The sequence below is a fragment of the Grus americana genome, chromosome Z (assembly GCF_028858705.1).
Source record: "Grus americana isolate bGruAme1 chromosome Z, bGruAme1.mat, whole genome shotgun sequence".
NCBI classification, from domain to species: domain Eukaryota; kingdom Metazoa; phylum Chordata; class Aves; order Gruiformes; family Gruidae; genus Grus; species Grus americana.
In genome coordinates, this window is record NC_072891.1 from 35,690,952 (window position 1) to 35,709,532 (window position 18,581).

General features: G+C 36.6%; 1 protein-coding gene across 9 annotated transcripts in view; it reads right to left on the minus strand.

Annotated features, from left to right (window-relative positions):
- Window positions 1-18,581, minus strand: part of NFIB (nuclear factor I B) — a 236,343-nt gene that overhangs the window by 16,584 nt on the left and 201,178 nt on the right. For 4 of the 9 annotated variants that reach the window (XM_054809201.1, XM_054809198.1, XM_054809197.1 and 1 more), the window contains exons 9-11: window positions 13,553-13,718; window positions 9,928-10,010; window positions 937-1,025 (exon numbers count right to left, since the gene is read on the minus strand). The exons of 1 other annotated variant lie outside the window; for it this stretch is intronic. In XM_054809201.1, the coding sequence (XP_054665176.1) occupies window positions 937-1,025; window positions 9,928-10,010; window positions 13,553-13,718 (338 nt within the window). The remainder of the gene's footprint in view (window positions 1-936; window positions 1,026-9,927; window positions 10,011-13,552; window positions 13,719-18,581) is intronic. 4 more of the 9 variants (XM_054809199.1, XM_054809203.1, XM_054809202.1 and 1 more) reach the window with 4 other exon arrangements.

The following is an 18,581-nucleotide window of genomic DNA, read 5'->3' on the forward strand; positions in this document are numbered from 1 at the left end:
ATATACACACTCGCACACATACTTACACAAACTATTCAGAAGTACGTATACTTTCATGTGCACACAAATGTCCAAGAAGTGTTTAAAATTATTTTGAGAGTCAGTAGCTAATACATCATCTGACAGAGTCCCAACCTGCAGGCTTTTCATATACAACCCCCATTAAATGGTGAGTGTTGCAGATAACAACACACATGAAAGAGGTGAAAAACTGATGTTTCACAATTATGCTGATTTGTTTACACACCTATTTGGACACACAGGTCTCTACTGTTGCCATAATTCATTATATACCAAGAGATGTAAAAGATAACAATGAGTAATTTCTTAATGTACCAAAGGTTAACAGGTTTTATTCTGCTTGCTTTTTTTTCTATATGAAAAGAAACTCTCTTTTGTGTAAATCATTCCTAATTATTCTGTTAATTAGTTGAGAAATAAGATGGTTTATATCTTACCTTCATGTACGTGTGTTAGTGACCTAAAGCTACACCATCCTATTAGTCAGAAAAGTCTCTACCAGTAGTATGGTTATTCATTGTCCAAAACCACCACCACCTCAGACATTTATTATTATACTCATCTATACCTCCAACAGCACCATTTTCTTTGTGTTAACCAGAAAGCCCCCCCAAAACATGACCTTTAATTCCGCGAACGACATTTGCATTTTTAAAGCCTAAGATCAGTATTCTCTTAAATTTACAAACCCTTTGCATTGGATAGCACAGCATTTTCATTCCAGGTGCTTAATTAAGGTAGTTTCTAAATTCAGCTTTCACTAAAGATGACCTGAATGTGTATGGGAGAAATGTTACGCGCGTGTTTTGACCAAATGCTCTTACATAGTCCTCTGGAGGCCTGCTAAAACAGATACTGTAGCTCAATGCAACTTTTTTAGAGGTGGTGTAGGGGTGGAAATAATTAAAATGTTACCTTTGCCAAGTAATTCCCAATGTATCCTCACTGGCACTGGGGTATAAATGCCTGCCGTTTTGATTCATGGTCCAGTCACAAATCCTCAGCTGTCAATTGAAACCTAGCAGTCAGATATGGATCGAGCAGTACTACAGTTTTTAGTATTTAAATGACATGCAAACTAGTACTGTATATGGCAAAAGCCTTACTTTCCCAAGAAGTAACTTTAAAAAATAAAACAAACAAACAAAAATAACTTATTCTGAGAAATAAATGCCTATAGATTTGCTTAAGATAATGCTACTTTAATATGCTCCTCTATTAATAAAGCATAAAAGAGTAACTAGTGTTTAGCACATAACAATTAGCCATTATTAGATTACAAACTGAGCTGGAATAAAAGGAAATGTTAATATTCAATAGAGAGATATTTTAAGAAAGGAAATAAAAATGCTGTTTTCTCTAAGCAATGCTCTATATAATGTGTATTAAGTAAAGGTCAAATATAATCAATACCTTGTAGCATGCATTTCGTGAAACATAGAAGACATGCAATTTATAGAAAATTTGCCCAAATTAAACAAACTCTGTGTCCTTATCTTGCTATTTAAGAAGGGTAAAGGTATTTTGTTATTTAAGTTTATTAATCTAGTGTTACTGAAAGTGGTATTACTTAGCAAGAGGTGATAAAATAATCTAATCTTGCTTTAGACTCAGAATAATAGCATTTAAAATATTTTATTGCATTTTAATACAATGAGGAATGTACTAAATGTTAGCTGAAACAAATTCTTCCCAGATCCTCAAATCACCAGTTCTGCCTTCATGGAGTGTTCAAGCAACCCTCTATAGCTCTGTTTATTTAACAGCTGCCCTACAGTATTAGCAGATTTATTGAAAAGATATACTGCTTATTTTTAAGGTTAAGAAAGTGAACTTATCTGGCTTGCAAAGAAAACATACATTTTAACCTCTGTATAGTCATGCTGTATATAAATTGCTGTACCATTACATATGATACAGCACACTGAATTGAAGATAATGTTGCTGAGTGTAATTGCATTCAATACATTTTAGTTTTCTCTATCCATATTCAGTCTTTAGATAGTGCAGGCTTCAGCAAACAAACCACGATAAACTATTTTCGCAGGAGCACAATTAATTGCAGTCTTTTCCTGAAAAATACAAACGCTGAGGACAAGACAATATTGCAAACCTGACCCTGTCTGGCTGCTAGACTCATAAGCTTCCTGCTGTTAAGGTCTGAGAAATGGAAATGTTAGTGTCTGATGTTTTCATAGGGATTGTTTCTTGTTTGTTATCTAAAGAACTCCAAGGGACCTTCTGAAGGCCATTAAAAGCATGACTAAACCTCATGAAATTAACCAGAAAAGGAAACATGCAGTCAAAAAGTTTGCTAGAGGTAACTGTGAATAATACATTAAATATGTTTAAAGAAAGGGGTAGGTAAATATTTGGTTTAGTCACTACACAAAACAGTATTGTAAACCTGATTTTAATATTGAAGACATAGTAAAATATGTCAGCTCAGTTCCTCAATGTGCAGTAGATGTATTTCTGCTATAATCTTTAAGAATGTCATCACCTTCATTACAGATGCATATTTTAAAGCTTTATAACTTAGCTATAAAAACTCACTTCCAGCTGAAACACAAAATTGAAAGGTTAACCCACCCTCTTTTCTTCTTTCACAAAATATAAAATCTATGAATAAAAGCCCTTTGCCTGATTAGAACCATAAAAAATACTAAAAACCACAAGCCTAGTGTTACCAAATGATTTTATGCACTTAGCTCTAGCTGAAAAATCTGGTGAGCACTTAGCTTGATATAGAACCTGACTGTATTTGCCATTTGGGGAAAACAGTAAGGGATTGATACATTACATTTTAGTAAATCAGCTTCTGCACTAAATCATTATATTCTTCACACAGTCTCTATGAAAACTTTCCACATGTACAGTTAATTTGTTAAATTTGTCACTAAGAAAGCTCCAAAAAGAGCTTTTCAAACCTATTTCATAAATGTTAGTAATGACATACTTCATATTATATACAGTCATGCATACTTCAATACATATACATCTAAATACTGTAATGGTAATAACAGAACATGTGCATTTCATATATATATGCTGTAGACACACACATGCACATGCATATCAAGATTCATGCTACACCATACTTATAGTTAGTGTAAACTGTAGTGCTATTCACTGCACCAGCTGTGCCATACTTGTGGTACTGACAACACCCTGGAGAACTGCATGTCTGTGTGACAGCGGGTTCTGCCATAAGCCCAGGACTGCATCAGCTATGCTGGAAACCACCTTCCCAATCTTAAAAACTATTGCTCCACACTCCTCAGCAGGCTCACATAGCTGTCATGTTGTCTTTAAAAACTAACCTGCCAGGAAAATGTGCTTTTTTTCCCCCCTCACATAAAATTTCTTCTTCCAAATCACTCCTGCTTAGAGATCAGGATGTCTAAGATTAGGAAATATACTTTTGAAAGAATGTAGAAATATGACTTTCAAAGTCTGAATCTGTTGAGTGCTTTCTGGGTAAAAAGGCTGGAGAAGCTTAAAAGAGCTCTATGAGCCCTGGCTGCATTTGATGGACGAGGACGTCTGCTCACAGCAGCAGCATGAACGCTGCCCTTGGAGGATGTCCAGACAGCCCGGTAGGGAAAGCCTGGGAGCACAGACCTGACATGAGTACCAAGCTTTGGAAGCGTGTAGGGCACTTCAGTACAATGTTTTGAGTGCTGTATGTTGTCTGGAGTCATGCTGAAAGCTTTCTGGCTAGCTATAGTCCTCAGAGTAACTTAAGTGACCTCTAAAATCACGCCATGGTGTTAGCTGGAGATGAGAAAGCACATTCATTCTCACCCACAGTGAGCCACCTAAAAGAGTTTCTCTACAGGACACGTGAAAGGAAAAGGGAGGAAACTACTTGAAGGCTACTTGAGAAAACTTAAATTCCTCAGTAGAGGGACTTAAGAATTAGACCTCATGAGACATTTAATAAATGCTGAAAAACACTACTAAACTTTCTGCAAAATATCCTATGAATGCAAAATAAATGACCTGATTAAGCATGTGACATTCTTTCCTAGAAGCCTGTTGGACAGGTCTGCTCTTCAGTCCCATGGCTGTGTCATTTTCAGCACGGCAAGCCACATGAACCCCAATTCAGTAACACCTTCCATCCATGAAACATTATCAATTATTTCTTTTTTTTATTCATCTCCCACCTAACCACACAGAAGAAGAACATGGGTCTGTATTCTGAAGCGGAAAAGGATGGCCAGCCTTGCAGCAGATGGGGACACCTCACAGGCACCCCAGCCATTTCCTGACACGTGGAGCTGCAGTGGTCTCATCGCTGCAGCACGTCCTCACTGCTACACTCATGAAGTAGCAGAGAACTCAAAGCCCACTGGAAGTGTTTCTCCATGGAGGCAGTGCAACTCCCTCACCCGCCTCAACTGCGTCATGGGAAGGGGCCACAGGCCCGGGCAGAAGCAGAGCAGTAGATCAAGTGGTTCTCCTAATTCTTCCACCAGCCTGAAAGTCATGTACTTCCCTGCTCCTGTTCAATGCCAGGAAAGTGATTTTGGTTTGCACTTCCATTGCTGTGAAACGTACTGATGTAAAGTTTTATCCAAGAGCTAGATTTCACTATAGCTGCCTATACAGTTCAAACTGGCCACCTTCCAAGCACAACCATCCTACAGATTTTTAAGTATGCAAATCCTACGTACATTGAAAACCCATAGTCAACAGCTCAATCTTTAATCATAGTCTGAATAATTTTTACAGTTCAGTATTTACGCAGGTTTTATATTCTCCTATTTAAAGAGTGGCTGTCTAAGACTAACATTCATTGCAAGCTTCTGTGATTGCTAGTGAAAGTAGATACACATTTTGGAAAGTGTAATAGGAGATTGTGCTATAGCTTCTGTTATTTGAGAAAAACCCATAAAACTTAACATTTGCATACTGTCATTGTTATGACTGAAACTTCCTTTAAATGTGTTTCCTTTCCAGCAAGCATATGTGAAAGGTGACCTCTTATCCATTTACATACCTCCCTGGTGGTCATGTGACCCAGTTTTACGTCAAACTGTCAATTATGATAAGGGACACAATAAGAACAGCCTAAGTGTTGATAACCTGTTTCCTGGCTTTACTGAGAAGTTCTGTTTTAAGAGTCCACTTGTGTTCTTCTTTCAGCCTTCTGCTGAAAGCAAAAGCAACATCCACCCAAAACATTTCGCAAACAGATAGTCTGTGTTCAGTGGACATTTAAGTTTACAATTTCCACGATGAACAGTATGAATATACTCCATTTTGAACTGTGTGATTCAGTAACTAAAGGATGCATCTGGTAAGAACAACTTCCTACTGAAGAGGCAGGGCAGTCTGGTGTGTGAAAAGCTATCTACAATTTTCTGATTTTGTATTTTAGAGACCTGAAGTGTTTCTTATTACTACATATGTGGCAAATGACTCACTCATAAATGTCAAAGCTGTGTGAAAATCATGCATACCACACACCACACCCAGAAAGCCCAAGCTCTAGTGGAAATCTTGCCATTGTATTAATCAGTGCATAGACTGGAAGAGTTTGCTAGCTCCTCAGTAATTGGGCTAGCATTAGTTGGCACGGTTTACTGTAACAGACAGGAAAGTTCTAGAGGTCATTGTCTTCACATGCCTCAATAACGATCCCGTTTATTTATATTTTCTAATTAAAAATTGAATCATCCATACAAAGCTCTGAGGTGCATTAAAATAAATAAATGCCCAAGAAAGAAAACCTGACAGCTATTTCATTCATTCCAACAGAAATATTATTATTTGTGAAATCATTAATCTGTATTTGCAATAAATACAAAAGTCTATCCATCCATCCAACCCTCCATCCATCCATCTATGTATCTGTCTTTTTGTATTGTTTCAACAGGTAAAGTGCATGACTAGTATTTCTGGCAACATTCTAGCTTTATAGCCAGAAACAACATCAACCTGTCTCTATCATTTCAAGAACATAATAAATTCATGAAGTTGAGAGGTAACACAAGGAGGCTACAGAAACACTATCACATAACCATGAGAATTCTGTTACTTTAGACTTTGTTACTGAACTAATGATCTCTCCATTAAAATAATTTAGCCAAAAGAATGGAGACACAACTGGAATCTGGCAAGGAACTGTGTCCACTTGTAGAAGATTGAATTAGAGTGAGTTTCCTCAATTTGTTTTTTTTCCCTCTAGTCTAGCCTTAGAAACCACAAATCTTCAATAGATACAAATCAGAGAAAGAAGGAGGGGAAAAAAGGTGCTCCCATATAATCGTGAAGATCATCCAACCTTTCTTTTATGCGCAATTCATTTAAGATGCTTCTCAGCACAGATGATGAGCACCGAGTACTAGATTCTATTTCATAAAATAATCCCACCAAACACCAATATCAAAATTAAGAAAAACTCTCTCACTCAGGTACTAGCTCTTATGACTTCCCTTGCCCCTTCCTATGGTGCCCTCCCTGTTGTTACATTATCAATACTTTCAACCCTCAGAAAAAGATGCTGAATCAAGAAAAGCAAACCAAAAAACGTGGTCATTAACAATTTGTAATACACACTTCAGGGGCGGCTGACATGACTTTTTTACAACAAAATTATAAGATACATGTGGCTCTCTAGTTGCTACTGGAGCAAGAGATGTTTTGTAACTATTCATGTCACAGTATAGAAATACCTGGCATTTCAAGGCAGGTAACAGGAAGACCCATCAGCAATCGCAGCAGAAAATGGACTGCATAGTTATAATTCCTCATTAGAACCTTGTCTCTTAACTATCAACATAGTATGGTAAGTAATGGATGCAACAGCATATTTTTCACAATATCCAGATCAGTAAAAGCAAATTAACTGCTCCCATTGGTGCTATTATGCACTGTCTTTCAAAGTTGTATTCAGTGCTTCCCATCTAAATGTGAGTATTCCAGGTAGGTTGTGCTATAAATTGTTTACCGGAAGTTTTAGCAAACTATCACTTTGTCAAAAGACTCCATGTAAGTGTGTCTTGCAAAATACATGTGTAACTTTTAAATTGATTGTGGTTACTGTAATTTAAATAGGCTACATAATGGTTCTTTTTAACAGCAACAGAAAGTACTCAACAGTACATGCCAATATTTCTCATAACCAGAGAGAATAAATCTTGATAAAGACTCCTCCAATTAAGTAAAAAAATGTACCGTTGACAATATTTATTCTTATGGGGTCAATGTGCATTAGAGGGTATGGTGAATGTTTAAAAGACCTCTCTGGAACTAAAACCATTGGCTTTCTAATTTAGAATTTCTCTCTACTAATACAAAATGATTGATTGCCTTTATTTCATGTACCCCTCAATTTTTCTTTTCATTCATCACGGGCTGCTTTAAACGAAATGCATTTAAAATCTGCCACAAGAAGAGTGGTCTCTTTTAAATTGTTGTAAAGTAATGAAAGAACATAGTAAATCAATCTCATTTCTGCCTTACCAAAGGATAACCTTTGCTCTGTTAAAGTTGTTTAGACAATCTCAGTGCTCTACCTCACTTTTTGGGTAATAAACATATATGGCACTGTCATCTCAGAGATGTCTTTAGGATTTAAGTGAGTGAAGGTAACTAATTCATTAGAAACTTATATATAGGCACTCTTACATTCATATTTATCCATCTTAAAAAGCTTTGTTGTTAAAGTATTCTGCTCTTTCAAATGGTTTCAGCACTACATACTATTCCCTAATTTTGTACATATTTATATGAAGGTATCCATGCACGTGTCCTCCCCAAAGACACTCAGGCAAGCATACACATATATCCATTGCATAGGTTAGAAAAGAATAGAGAATTCACAGTGGAGATGAAACCATGGCACAATTTTTAAATTTACTATATGGCTCACTGGTCACCAATTAATGCTCTTGAATTAATATAATGAGACTATGAAGCAATATATTTTAAAAGGGAGAACACTGGTTTCACAGTGGCATTGAAAAAAATTTCTGTTTATGAAGTGTATGTGAGACATAATTTATTTTCCACTTCCCCCTAAGCCATCTGGCCACAGGTTTTACCATGAAAGGGAGTATAAGACACAGTGCATGTAAACACCAAAGACTGTGATGACCCTTGAGATCCCTCTCACTTTTATGTTCCTATGACACTGCTGAAATCTCCAAATTTATTTCCATCTACACAAATGTATAGAAGATGCATGAATAAGCAATATATGATTTACATGTCATAAACTCAGCCCAGAGAAAATTAAGCATGCTGCTACTACCTTCTGGCATATGACAAGCAGTTTGTAACTCTTTCAATGAACTTGCAAGAAGGTGGAGTGGGCTTAACCAGTACCAAATTTGCAGAAAAAGATGTGTCTAAAAACATGTAGTGAAAAAATAAATTTCATTGCACATCCCCAAATTAACTGGATGTCAGAGACTTTTCAAAGGATACTATGTCAAACTTCACATGACAAGAAATCCAGAAATTACATGCACTGTGCTTAAAAAGAGAGATGTTGTGTATTTTAAAATACAATAAACATATACTGTATATCTTTGAAAAAGAACCATGTTATAGTAATTATAACACATTTCATAATGCAACAATCTTTGAGAGGTTAAAAAAAAGGCAATACACCAGAAAATTTACTGAAAAATGAATGGTTGGCAAAACCACAAATTGTCATTTGGTATTTTCCTAAAAGTGTACAGATGTTTCCAGTTAGGTCTCACTGGTTAAAAAAAAAAAGTTGGCTAAGCATCAACTATCTTGAATAAACTATCATCTTTATGATTTTCTCTGAACTCTGCATGTGGTGACCTTTAAAACGGACATACTGCCACCTTGCCCTGGGAGTGGGTAGGGGTAGGGAGTTCCAGATGAAGCCCACTTCAGCTGTATCTCAGCAAACACAGAACAGGTAGGGTTTACTGAAAAATGAAACAGGCATGTGTACCAACTGTTGACAGAAACCCAAGCCTGAGAAAAAAATACAGTACAATAAATACCAAGGACTATTTAACAGCCCTTTTCTTACTGCCACATTCAGCTTTTTTCCTTGTAATATTTTACATGCTGTTAATTTCAAAGTCCTCTACTGTTAAGATCTAAGAGCAACACAAACACACATCATAAACCATGTTAAAGTTCTAAAGGGTCTGAATTTGTTCCTGTTACTAGCAATGTAGGATTTCTGTATATGCATGGCCTTGCTACTGACTGCAGCTAATTTGTTTGTAAACCATCATTAATCTCGGCTGTATATTTTCACAGTTTGGGTAAACACTTCATTTGCATTAAATTTACAGCATTAATGAGATGTGAAATTTAAAATGCTACTTGAAACATAAATGATGTAAGAAACTAGGACAAAACCATGGTTTTATCACGTTTGAAATCAGCAGACCAATTTAAACCTATTAAGCTAGAAATGATGATGTGTTGCATTGTGAATTTGGTTTTATAACTCATCTTCTAGAACTAAAATGAAGAAAAGTAGGCTTAAATATCAGGGTAAAAAAAAAAAAAGCTTGAAAATAATAAGATGGATTTTTGCTTTGGAATTTTTGCTTGTTTTTTAAACTGATTTTGAAATGGATATTTGTTCCTTATACCCCCCATTCTCTTTCCTAAAATCTTATTAAAGGCAACACGTATAAGCTGTTGAAAAATAAAATAATTGAAAGAAATATGATTAGAAGTTCCTTAAGATGACACAAACCTAAGAAATAAATCATACGCTAAATTGATGTTTCTAAAAGGGTTCAGTTTTGTTTTGAAAAAACTTCATCTTCAGATGACAAATACTGAAATCTTTAGGATCCCAGTCTAATCCAAGATAACAGTGGCAGCACGTAGGAAGGTAATATCGCAAAATCTTCTCTATATCATTACACCTATGTGAAACTTGCCCACCTGTTGCTGGTGTAGGAAGGATGGGTCTCTTGGGCTTAGTCCCACATATCGATTGGCTTGGGATGTGCCTGAGGCTGTGTAGGCTGATTAAGGAAGAACAAAACAGATTGATAAAAATACCAACCTATCATAACTATTAGCCTGTGCAGGTACAGTACAAATATGAGAGATCCAGAGTTATGATTTTGCAATATATAGGATGTGTCTGTGGGGTTTTTTTATATAAACTTTAATAGAATGCAAAAGAAAAATTGGACCAAATCTGGAAAGACACATATAAATTCCTATAAACTTCAATGGAAGCTGCATTGTTAAATCATAATGATATCTCTTGTTAAATAAAAGTTCTTCTGATTAATATATTTTTAGTTTTTAAAAGTGATTAAATAAGGTATGTATTCGAAGGAATCACAAGCCTGATTCTCATTTCCATTACACTAATCTAAGGCACAAATGAAATCACTGAGGTTACAATGTTGAGAGAAAATATTAGTGCACAATTATTATTCTTACTGCTGCAAAGGCTCATCACAAAACTGTAAAAGAACAACAAAAATTGGAATAAAATGGTCAGTTTACTTATGTGGCATGAAATGAATCTTACAGGCATTTGGAAACAGGATGTAATCTGATTAGTATTTTCATGAGAAAGGAGCTAATTTTTACTGTGCAATATAATATTAAACATTCAACTCCCCTATGCATCAGGAAACAATATTTTCCCAGGGGAACAATTTAAGGAAGTCTCTCACTGTCTGCTACAGAAGATTAAAGAAAGCCATTTCTAAGGAGAAAGGGAATAGCAGGTGATGCTGGGATTAGTTACAGGATGTGGATCCTTCACCTGTAGGACACGTTCCTGTCTGGTCTCTGTCAGTAATCCCAAAGCCATTACCCTCTCATGGCTTTTGGTGACACTTATAAAATGAGGTAGATAGTCTTACTCCACTTCCCAGTGTGGAGGTGTCAATGCTGCAACTTGCAGCATCACAACCTGGGAACTTGCTGGCAGACAAAGCAAAACTACTAAAATCGAACAGAGATACACAAGGATGCCAGTGAGGCGCTAGATGGGAGTACTGACTCAACTGGCCTGTTAGTATTAAAGTCACACTGCAGATACAAGCAAATGAAATCCATTAATTTTTTTTTTTAAAGGCTTTATACAGTAAACAGGCTTTACTGAAAAACTCTTATAAAAATTAATCAGTTATTAGAAGGAAATTATGGTGGAGGCCACAGGGTTCCCCAAATATTAACAAAGCCTGCTGTTCTTTCTCATTCAAAACAATTCTGCTATTGCACTTCAGAATGAAAAGCAGTGCTAATCATTTACTGTTTTCTTCTCATCAGACTGAATAATAATGGTAACTTGTCGGCCAAGCATATGTTTTTTATATTTATATATCTATATATATTTTGAACCAATCAGTTGTTGTGAATAAAAGTAAAACTATGCCTTAAAATATATTTAGTCTTGATTTTCCCATTAAGTGAACATATTAGCACTCTGTGTGGCACATTTATTATGACTGATAATACAGTTTATATATGTTAATATATAATTTATATATCATCAGGACATAATCTCTCATTTTTTGCTATTGGCTTGATCAACAAGCTATGTTCCTTCTCTTTGCTGCGCTCACAGTTACCAATCCAGTTTCAAAATACTTTACCAAGTAGATAGACTACTGCGCTGGTCTGAAAACATAACATTCTGAACATGTAGCATTTAAGTGCTATTTCATATGCAGAACTGGCACATTCAAATAAAATTCGTACATAGGGAGGTTTTTATCATTTTTACATGCTGTAGTGACAAACAGGGGATCTTCAGGCAAGAAGCTACTTGCGCACTGCTGTGGAAGCATGAGGAAGCCTTACTTCAAATGTCTAAGCTGAGATGTTCTAAGGTTCACAGGGAACCAGGTACCCAAGTTCCAACGAATTGCAGGAGAAACTGGGTGCCAAATTCATTTGAAAATATAGCCCAAATTTTCCGCGTAGTATGATGACAAGGAACAGATTAGGTTTGCTTTCCTCTAATGATGAATATTATGGTCAGATTACCAGAAAACATCCCAATGCATTTCTAACACTGTATTTGGTTTTTGCCATTTGTATCAGAAACCCTGACCTCATCTGAGACAGCTATTTAGGACAGGCACAATCATGTCAAACGAAGCAGAATGAAAACATGAATACTTGAAACTATACATGAACTCAGTTTTCTCAGTTTTCTATTCTGGACCAAAAGTTTATAGCAACAGCTTCTTGTTTGCTGCTAAAGCCAACTCTTCCTAAAAGGTGCAAAAACTGTACGACAAACCACCAGGGAGGATACAGATATACTCTACCACCTTCTAAAAAATCTTCTGCGATACTAAAAGAACAGCTAAAATACTTCCATAAATCTATCCATATAATTATTTGTTTATACTTAAACAGTGGGTTGTCCAAAAGTTACTACTATCCTTTTATAATAAAGGCATAAGCAGTTTTCCTCCTGCACATCTCAAGCACTCCTATGCATTTCCTTTTCTCCTCTGCTTCACATTCTAATGAAAAGATTTAAAGTAGTATAACACCTAAGAAACATACAGTTTATGGTCTCCGTTAATGACAGACCAAAAGTTAGGGACTGGATTGACAATTCAAATACAGGATTAGAGCAAGTAACACACCCTAAAGAGATTGGTATTTTTAAACACTGGTAAGTTTCCTTTCAAAGCATATGTTTGGAAATCTGTCCTAAAAATCTTCACCACTCTGATAAATACTGGTAACACTGGCCATCTCAAGTCCACACGAAAGTTCAAAGACAACAGAAATGCAGAAAGTAGTTTAAAAGCAACGTTCTGCATTACTGAGCATGAGTATTTGGAAGAGAAGAAATTACCCTATACATAGTAACAACTTTGCTCTTATTTCCAAAACTGCAATTCCATTGAAGATAATAGGATAAATAATATGGTCCTATATAGTAATAAAGAGCTTAAAACATTAAAGTTTTAAAGTTTTAATGTTTAGGGTTTGGGGGTTTTTTTGTTTTGTTTTGTTTTGTTTTAAAAGTACAGTGGATCTACCATCCATTGCAGCAATGTCAAGGAATTAAAATTTTCTTTTGCCACGACCATTGTTTTTGCTGAAAATGACACAACCTATATCAACATGCAATTGTCACAGCTCGGATTCAGTATGCATTCTAACAAGGCTTGATTTCTGTAGGAAAGCTCATTGAGGAGCAAATTATCCAATCTCTGTTTGGAATTCCATCTGCGGGTCATTGTAAAACCTTGCTGTCTGGGCGTGCTTCTCAATGTCTTAACAATGTCCACCTTAGATGAACAACTGGGTTTTCTTTTTCTTGAATAGTGGTCAAATGTGCAGGCTTTTCCCTTTCATTTTGGTTGTCATGTCACAAACTTTGGTTCATGTAACATGATGCATTGGTTGAAATTTGGGGAGGAAAAGCTTTGCAGTCAGATCACGTTTGCTCTCAATGTAAAATGATGAGCATCCACTTGGTCAAATAGTAGGAAAAGGCACCTTTTTCTGGCCTCAATTTGAGATCTTATGGAATCTTCGATGGACATTTTTTGTTTCCTAAAGAAATACTTACTGGTTGCTGTAGGTGAAGATGCCTCACCTTCAGTGGATGTAGTGATGGGCTTAGTATCTGTCATGGTCAGGGTCACAGGTCGCACCGCACTGTGATGGGGAGAGGGTGCCAAAACTGGAGTAAAATGGCCAGGCACTTTCCCTACTACTTGACCACTGCTGTTAGGCTACAAAACAAAACCAAAAGAATGGCTTGTGAAACATACACATTGCATTTAAGGAACCTACACCCCTATCTTAGGGCTTTCCAGCATGCCCATCACCGTAGTACATGCGTGCTAGAATGAGCCATTTTAGCAAAGCTATGAATTTCTACATGTTTTTTTCAGCAGGCAGATCCCTCCTCAGATAGGTAGTACATTCCTAAGTAGCAGTACTTTTTGGGAAGCTTTCTTTCCTTCTTTCTGGATGCAGCATGCATCAGATTGTTTCAAAACATATTTGATGTTCATGCAGTGGCTGTGAACCACAGTAAATCCCATGATAGCAGGATTAAACTGACCAGGCATAGGCCCTAACGTGCAAAGTATTAAGAGCAAATGAATGATGCAAAACCTCTGTTTTCACATGCCATACCACTCTGGCTTGGAGCATAACCAAGACTTGACCACAGTTGTCCACAGAGACTACGCATACTGGAAGGCTAACTAATAATTCACATGTTTGGGAGTGGGGGAGAGGGTTAGGATACGATGTCCTTTAATGCATACGTCATAACATCTGGCCAAAAGCCGCCTACTAAAACACAGAAGTGTTTAATAATGGGAACTTTGCAAGTCAAGAGCATAATAAACGAAGACAATTCTTTCATAGATACAAGAGATGGTCTACATATGACCTTATGGTACAGGTCATCGAGGTAATATTCTACTTTCTGCATGTAGGCACAACTGAATTTGGCAATGTTCACTGGTAAATGTATATGTTTATTTAAACATGCCTTAGACATCCTGCATGACTGTAAATGCTCCAACAGTAAATAACTTGCAGTAAAAACTAGCAAGTAGTAAATAGTTTTTTCAACAGTGGCTAACCACTTTTGTCTTAAACTGATTGTGTGAATCTGTGAATCATAAGTATTTTAAAATACAGCCATAAAAAGTAAAAAACACTGGGACTCTTATTATCAGAAGGATCTTGCCAAATTTGAGATAACTCAGAGTAAAGAAATGGACTGATAAAGGACCTGATTCAACTGATATAAGGAAAGGTTAAAAGAGGTAAGCATGACTGTGGTAATGAAATAATAACTGAGCTGAGACAATTACTGCAAGTATGTGCAGAGTATAAACACACAGAAGAGGAAGGAATTATTTGGAAAGTACAGGAAGTATAAACTTGGGGTAATGGAATGAAATTGAGAAGGAGGAAATTTAAAATTAATAGCAGGAGAAACTTCCTGGCAGTATGATCTACTAGACTTTGCAAATGCCCCCAGGGGAGAGCCTTGTTCTTTAGGACATCTAAAACTAAGCTAGAAGAAAACATTAGACAATATAAGTTGAAATGGAGACCAATCTGGTGTTCATAGGAATATCAAGCAGTTAGCAGACTATTTCCCTCTCTAAAATCACAAACCTTCCAATGAAAAATAACAGTAAAAATGTGCACTAATGCAAAGTGGCCAACAAACTACGCCTCTAAATGAAAAAAAAATCACCCCCCTAAACATAACTGTATGTTTGAAGAGTGTTGTAGCGGGGGTGGGGACAGAAGAGCCATGGAATCCCAAAATTTTGCAAATACAGAAACTGGGGGGTATTTACCACTTTTTCATTTATATTCTTAGTAGAGTAAGCTGAGAAGTTACTACTAGGAGTTTAGTAACGGCAATAAGTGACAGCTATCAAAGTAGCTTCAAAATAAGAAAGCAGCCCAAATTCAAAGGAATATCAATATTTTTATAAATAACAGAATTTCCCCAAATAACTGGCATGCTACATTAAGTTTTATTCACTAGGTGAAACTTAACATTTAGGTAGATCTCCCTTATTATGTGTACTTGAACTGAAAATGAGATGTGGCAGAATATATACAAGACAATTTTTAGAGAAGAATGTGGTCTAAAAGTTTACTGAGTATCTGCTTGCCCGCTTACATGACCAATGGGTCCTAAGTGGTCCTAAGTACAGAGGCCTTTCCTCAAGAATACAAATTACATGTTTATGTTACAGCAGTCACATATTAAGTATGTGTCAATAAGTCCACTTTCTTTGAGATGTATCTTAGCAGTGGTTTAGGGAATTTTATTTTGTGGGCTCTATTTTAAAGGCCTGCCAGAGTCTAAACCCAGATGTCTTGATGACCAGAAATTTGACTCCACCTGCCTTAGAAGAAAATGAAAATTTTTACTAACGTAAATTCAGAAAATCTCTAAGAGTTACTTAAAATAAATTCACCATACAAATGACCCAAGATACTCCAAAACTTAGAGGCAAGTATCCTCACTCACTGATTGAGAGTTGTACGGAGTTCGAGACATCTCAATGTTGCAATAAAACAGACTCTGTTGTAGGTAAGGGAGCCGTGACTCAGTTTGAAGCATTTGTGGGGAAAACTGTCAGAAATATAGGTGGGCCTTATGAAGAACTTTTCTCTAAAACACCAAAATTTTTGTCAGTAAGACCTGCTTGCTATGTTAGACTGGACTTTCAGTATGTTTCTGGGGATCCTGCTGCAGAGCCAAGCCCTGTTGCCTGCCCTGGCAGCCCAGCTGTCCACACAGCCTGCTGAAGTGACTACCAAGTCTCACTTACGTCTGGTACTCCTTGGTGGAGTCACTGACTTGTGACCACAGGGCTACCTTAGGAGCCTGAGCTCATGTGGTGTGCTAACATAGCACAAAACCAACTGAGAATCCCTTATCAAAAGGACCAAGTTTTATTAAAAACTAAGAAAGAAGATTCCAGGGAGTTTATGCATTAAACCAGCCAGTGTCATAGGCTTCCAAAAGGAGCTGTCTCCAAAGCCAGACTCGAATGAATTCGAGGACACAGCTGGAGACCGGGACTATTTACAGCAACGTATCACCTTCTACTGTTCCCTAGTGATCCCGATCAACAGGAATGCAATGGCTCACATGGACTCCAGCTTAGTCCTGGTTCATATGCTCCAAATGAACAAATGCTTTCCTTGCTGAGTTATAAGATACAGAATATACTTATACCCCATTATCACGTAAACCATGTTTTTCCCTCACGATACATAACAGCAGTCCAGTACATCACCCCACTTCATGCAAATTGAGGGTGAAATCCTGTACTTGTTGAAATCCATGGAGAATTTGCTACTGATTGTAGATGTGGTTTGCTGCACACACACACACCACGTGTCTACATTTCTACTTATTTTCTTTTTTTTAGTGTCTTCTTCAATGGTAGACATTGATTCATATCTGTTCTACATTTAAAACTAAGTGCAGACACAATACAATGAAACAGATCTGCAACCTCTAGATAGAAAAATAAAACCTTCAAAGTTAGAAAAGGGAAAACTCGTTACTTCAGTAAGATTAATTCTTTCAGTTTCAACATTTCAGCCTCTGACTGTACATTACATTTCAAATGCAATTACAACCTAGTCGCCTGCCTCTTAACAATTTCATTCCATGTTGTCACATTTCCCTAAATACTTTCTGACTGCACTTTATGATTTATTCTGCTTTTATTTTTGTAATTTCTAACATCCATTCTTTTCCCTTTTCAAGTACTTTGCCTCTGTTTTCACATTTGTAACATAATATCTGTTTTAAAATTTTGCAATAATGTCAAATACTGTATATCAAAAAAACTGTTCAGGTGTTATTGCTCAGCAAACAAGATAACACAAGAAAGGGTAAGTACACACAACACAGAGCTTGGTGTATCATGTCTAAGAACCTAACTTCTTCCACCACAATGAAAGTTTCCTGTATTTAAATTTTTAACTAACCTCAGTTGTAGGTAAGCACATACCTACCAGGACTTTTACATATATAATTCTTCTCCAGCAATCCTAGCTGTCTTTCAGTTGTGAACCAAGGTCCTCCCTTTGACATAGTTTGTCATGGGAAATGGTACACATGACATTTTCTTAAAACATCAGTGGTTTTCCTAGCTGCGCTACATTTGAAAACAGAGTTTATGAAAAGCAGTCTCGTATTCACCCAAACTCAGTCATATGAACATCACTCATAAGAAACCTTCCTGAAATGTCCATAACTTGTGTTTCTTGCATGCCGTGAACAACAGTGAAGCAGGTAACGGAACTGTATTTAAGATATCATAATTTGTTTGCTGCTTAAGATCATAAAGTAGTCCTAAATAAACAGGTCATTGTCTCAGAGTTGTTGCTCAGGCCTGTCTTCAGGCTCACGCTGACATTGCTGCATTGGTTTATATTCAATTCACACTTCTATCATTAACTTTGCAAACACAAAACTAAAAGATTTTCCAGTAAAGGTCTGGATTCTGGACCGCAGTAGTTGATAGCAGTACAAGCTCAAGAACACTGGCTGTCTCAGATGTTTCATGTCCTCTATTCTGCTTTATGTTTTCAGTGCAAAGAGGGAAACCCTCTGGTCAGAAATAGCCCTCTGAAGTGGTCAATTTGTAATTTTATTAAAAACTGGCTTCCAGAAATAGCTTCTGTGACCTGTTCTCCTTTTAACTTTTGCAATTATGTCAAAAGTTATTTTACCATGGAAACTACATATCCATATGGACAGTATCCACTTGAATTACAAGTGCAAATATTTTTGCACATCATCTAATACAAATTCATTTTGTCCTTATTTAAAACGAGTTCTAGGTTCTAGTTCCAGTTTTCCCTGAAGACATTCTTACAGATGAATGCATTACAGGTGGAAAATCAACTGTTACCATCAAGTAGGGCGTCAATATGTCTATGTGATGGATTCACAAACAGAGAGATGACGCCTGAGGCATAAACCTCAAGCAAATTGCATGGAGGCAGCTGTGCTAGATAAACAAGCTGTGCATTTGAAAATAGAAGGAAAGAAACAAACAGAATGAAGGTCTGGCAAATTTAGC